The sequence below is a fragment of the Montipora capricornis genome, unplaced genomic scaffold (genome assembly GCF_036669925.1).
Source record: "Montipora capricornis isolate CH-2021 unplaced genomic scaffold, ASM3666992v2 scaffold_475, whole genome shotgun sequence".
Lineage (NCBI taxonomy): Eukaryota > Metazoa > Cnidaria > Anthozoa > Scleractinia > Acroporidae > Montipora > Montipora capricornis.
In genome coordinates, this window is record NW_027180212.1 from 737501 (window position 1) to 742500 (window position 5000).

Below are 5000 nucleotides of genomic sequence, written 5' to 3' on the forward strand. Positions count from 1 at the left end.
TGTTTTAAACATCAAGCAAGCTACTGCTACAGTACCATTAGAGTGATTTTTGTTGCACCAAGCTACAGTGTCATTTATGCAGTGATGGTACTAAGCTATCAAAAAGAAACTGATTGCCTTCAGCTATTAGGGTAGAAATTTGATGATACTAAAATTAAAGCTACAATCCTAGAAACTATTATCACGGGGCCATTGGCAAAATCTGGATCGGATCAGACCAAAGAATGTGAATGGTTAGATAGTTCATAGAAAACAAACTGTACTCAGTCCCAGTCGGAAAACCCGTTCATTAGTCTAGATCTAGTCCATACTGCGCAGTCTTATCACTTTTTTACGTCACTGGAAGGCCTCACTCGATGGAATAGTCCATTTCCGAGTTGCTGCATGCCTCAGTTTCAAACCAAGTCCTGGTGCACAACCATTCAAATGGGAATGAGTTGCGTATTCTTATGCAAATCAAACTCATTTCCCTTACGATAGTTGAGCACCAAGACTCACTTCAAAACTGAGACAAACAGCAAGTCGGAAATGGCCCAGTTGAGTGATGTTTAACTTAATTTTCATTTCAACCACTTAGTACCTGAACTTAAGAGCATTTCAAGGTCCTTTTTCCATCCATTACTTCAACCTTGTCACTTCATCTACTGATAATTTATTATTGCAACAAAAGAATCCTAAAGCTTTGGATGCACAACGGCGATTGAAGTAGTTGTGAAGTGCTAAAAATGGTCACGCCTTACATGACAGAAAGCATAATCACTCTGGAATACGTAAATACCAGTTTTTGGCTGAGACAGCTCAGGTTAATGTTCACACATATTCAGTTACTGGATGTAATAGTAAAGATCCATCTGAAGAGAAATTTCAAATTTCCAATGTGCTGTGTAATCAGACACATGATCTTTATCAGGGCATTATATAACAATAAGGACCACTATAGTTGTTGTTCACCATGTGCTTATATGAACATCGATCACTAGCATAGACAATGACAAAATGAAAAACGTGCTTTATTTTGTTATTTGTTGAGAGTTATTGGGCTGATTTAGCTTTAGCAACAGAAAAGGAAAGTCAGTTGATGAAGCGAGATCTCGCAGAGTAGTTTGGATTGTACTCTAAGATAGATATTTTTGCTGCGCACACCATCTTCAATATTCCCATTCTGTTTCTAAATCAGCCAATTGTACAATTATTGCCAGGGACTGGGGTAAGGTAATGAATTTGTTGTCAGTTTTCATGTTTGAAGAAAAACGTTGCATACACAGTCAATTTGCTTATTGACGACAATTCGTCACATGGTATCTTTCCACTTCAGAATCTGTAATCAGCTCTAGAAAAAAACATACATTTCATTGAGCTTCAATAAATGAGGAGACAACTACACAACACAACTTTTCTCTTTTCAACACGTTGGTTGGTGACCCAGGGATTTCATGCATCTACATGTACTTTTGGTGGGAACTTTGTTATTGATCCGGTCTGAGTTTAGTCGAACCGATCCGATCTGATCCCATCTGGGTTTTGCCAAGGACCTTAATTATCATTGCTCTGTTAAATATAATTATTACAGGGTAATCAATCTAGAAATTTCAGTACCAAACTACCAAATGAAATTAGCAACAGAGCTTGGATCAATGCGTGACCTCCTTTTTTTAGTTGTGGGGAGATAATTGTAGCATTGTATTGTCTTTCATTTTCATTGCACATAATGTCAGGTTGTATTGTATGACCAGGAAGCAGTCTTATTATATGACTAGCTCCATGAACGGGCAAGATAAACCTGTCCAAATTCCCCCTTGTGATTGGCTACCTGAGCAGGCAAAATGGAGCTATCGTGCCCACTCTGAATTTCATGCTTGGTCCTGCAAGATCAAAGATCGTTTTTTGGTGTTTTATCCCATATAATAAATCCTTTATTGACCAAGCTTGTTTCACCGGTCAAGATGGCCGGATATTGACCTTGTCTCGGTCCATAAACATGCAAAAAAAGATCGAACTTGGCCAATATATATTCAGCCATCTTGATCTCACACTTGGTCAATAACCCATATATCTTACCCAACTACTTTCACATAAATTTTCTTCCAGTATTGTTAGGGAAAAACTGGGTGAGTGAACTGCAAAACAAGGATAGCACTAACCAAGATGTAGATCAACAGTAGCCTGAAGTCGTCTCATGCACCACATTTATCTTTTTCTCACAGCATTCAAATCATAACATTTTCACTTTAAGAAAGGTACTAATGAACACTGTAAATGACCTATAATTCAAGCTAAAAGATTCCATAAATCCATGAAAATTACTGTAAGTCAGTTAAAAGAACTTCAGATGAAGTGTAGGCTATCTGTATCCTCTTGTTTCAATCATAATCATGTGTCTGATTAGTTCTGGCTATTTGATTTTCCTGGATATCATTAATTTTTAATAAAATAATGAAAATTAAAAATGTAATATCATTGTTACAGATCCCACTCATGTCATCGGTCTTTTTCCTGACCTTCTTCCAAGTGAATTTAGAAAGACGCTTGAGTACCCAACTCCTCCTCCTCCATTAACGGCCGGTGAATTGGAGAAAGGCTGCGTAGCACTGGTAGAGTATCTGACACAGGTTGGTGAAATATTTTTTGAGAAAAGTATGGGATGCCTGTGCCATAGACAATTTGTCAGGGAAAGTAAGTGGAAGTTGTATTTTGTAGTGACTTATTCAACTCAACAGCTGCACTAGTCAATACCTTGTAGATTTGCCGACAGCCAGGTGGATTTCAGAAATCATTTGCATTATTTGCCTTTTTGGGAAAACTTCACTTTTTCATCAGAAAAGAAATGATCTTATCAAGAGCATGGAGAAGGCAGATATTGTGCACAAGGGGAAGAACAGAGATACCACAGAAGAAACTAGCGAAGGTGAGAGTAAACGCAACTTAAACTTAACTTTTCATAGTATCAAGATGACAAACCTACATAACAATGAAAGCTTTTAAATTATTTAAAAGCTCTCTTCCAGACTGACAACTTTTGATTTGTCAGAACTTTTATTCTTATTAATTTTGTCACCCATAATTATATTTTATTAAGCAATCAACTTTGTACTGTTTTTTCCTGTAAGTGTTTCAATGGCACTCAACGAGCAAGTTTAAAGCCAAAAGCCTTTGAGAGACATTTCCAGGCTCCTTGTCATGTAATAATAAAGAATGTCTAAAAAGATGTTTTTATCACCAAGAAGAATTTGATCTGTTTGGATATCGTAGCTGAAAATTGTAGTGTCCGAACATTTTAGGAAACCTTATCTTCATTTAAGAAATTGCTAGCTGAACGTTACCAACCGAACCATTTGCTCAATCATCGGAAACTGCCAAATGACCTTTTTAGGTGCCAAAAAGTGCAAAAATATCCCTTTTCCCTTTCAGCTGACGTCAAAGCTCATAAAAATGCAATGCATAGAAGACAGATCATTGATACTACTCTGCTAAAATGCTACTTACAGGTTTGTAAACCACACTATTTGTTTTTGTCTATCTTAACATCATCAATTTTTGCAGTTGAACAGCTGACAGTAAAATGATAACATTTCCAGAAATAATACATGTATGCATATTATACGGTAAGCCAACTGCAAGTGATTTGTCAAATAGATAGATTACAAAATGTAATCAGGAGACTTAGTAATAATATTTCAATGATAATATATACTTCTCTAGAATGTTCTTCACAGAGGTAATAATATTCATTTAACCCATTGACTCCTGGGGTTTCCCCATTGACGAGTAAAATCGTCTGGCGTTAGACAGAGTGAAATACTAAGTATGGCTGGTTTAAGCCGGTTTAGGCATCAAAAGGTTAACTGTTACAGTTGGGATTTAATGCTAGGACACTAATTGGTGGACATAGTTTAGAAAATAATCAAATGAAGTCTTGAAACTCATATGAAATCATAGGTTGGTTTTTGAGGAGAGAGGAAAACCAGAGTACATGAAGGAAAACCTCTGCTAGCCAAGTGAAGAACCAACAAACTGATCAACAGAGCTGTGTAATAATTAAGTGACCTTCAGTCCTTTTGATAAGAAGAGTTCAAGTCCAATAATTATTATTTGCAGATGTGATTGGTTGCCTGGCATGCGCTATAATAATTTGAACCCTCTGTGACCTTCATGTAATCCCCTTGCAATGGTCTACAATTATGAATAATAGTTACAGTAATTATTGTTATTCCATTCAGGGATATGATAGTTGCAGTTCCCATTCACTTTGAAAGGAATTTTCCTAATATTGGACTTTAACCCTTTCAGCCCCAAGGGGGTCCCCATTGGCAATTAAAATTGTCTGGTGTTAGATAGAGTAAAATCCCCAGGTGTCAGTCTTAGGAGTAAGGGGTTAAAGTGAAGGCCTTCTCCTCAACCCCGCCCCCCACCCCCTGGCATACTGTTTTCATAAAATCTGGATCTATCAGACAGAGTGCAAAATTGATACAACGTTGGACTAAAGTTATTTGTCTGTTTCAGACAAATGACGCTCTTGTTGCTCCACTGTTGAGGCTGAAAGAAAACAACTGTCATGTTGGAGAGTGTGAGAAAGTTTTAATGAAGAATAAAAAATATAATGAACTGGTGATCCTTTATCAGACAAAGGGCCTGCACAAGAAAGGTTTGTCATCAATGCTCGTTGCAAGATCAGCATTTTTCCCTTTTGCATTTACAAACAGTTTTGTAAGCCTCTTTTCTTTGGGCTCAAACATAGCTTTTTAGTGGACCTAGATGTTTTTAATCCATTCACCATTAATGAGTAAAATTGTCTGGCATTAGACGTCTTGAAATCACTCCTATTAAGGAAAGGAATGTCGGGAAACTTTTTGGTATTTACTGGTAAGCTAAATATTTTTATTGTCATTGTTTTTTCAAGCACCTGTAAATCAAAAGCAGTGAAAAACCTCATGGTTTCTCTCATTACCTAAGCTTTTTTCCCCTTCTGTCAAATTAACAATGTTATATTATTTTTCTGATCA

General features: G+C 36.7%; 1 protein-coding gene across 1 annotated transcript in view; it reads left to right on the forward strand.

The window, feature by feature from the left end:
- Positions 1-5000, forward strand: part of LOC138036260 (vam6/Vps39-like protein) — a 53604-nt gene that overhangs the window by 35957 nt on the left and 12647 nt on the right. Inside the window, exons 12-15 of the mRNA XM_068882602.1 lie at positions 2467-2609; positions 2818-2905; positions 3409-3485; positions 4501-4642. Coding sequence (XP_068738703.1) covers positions 2467-2609; positions 2818-2905; positions 3409-3485; positions 4501-4642 — 450 coding nt within the window. The remainder of the gene's footprint in view (positions 1-2466; positions 2610-2817; positions 2906-3408; positions 3486-4500; positions 4643-5000) is intronic.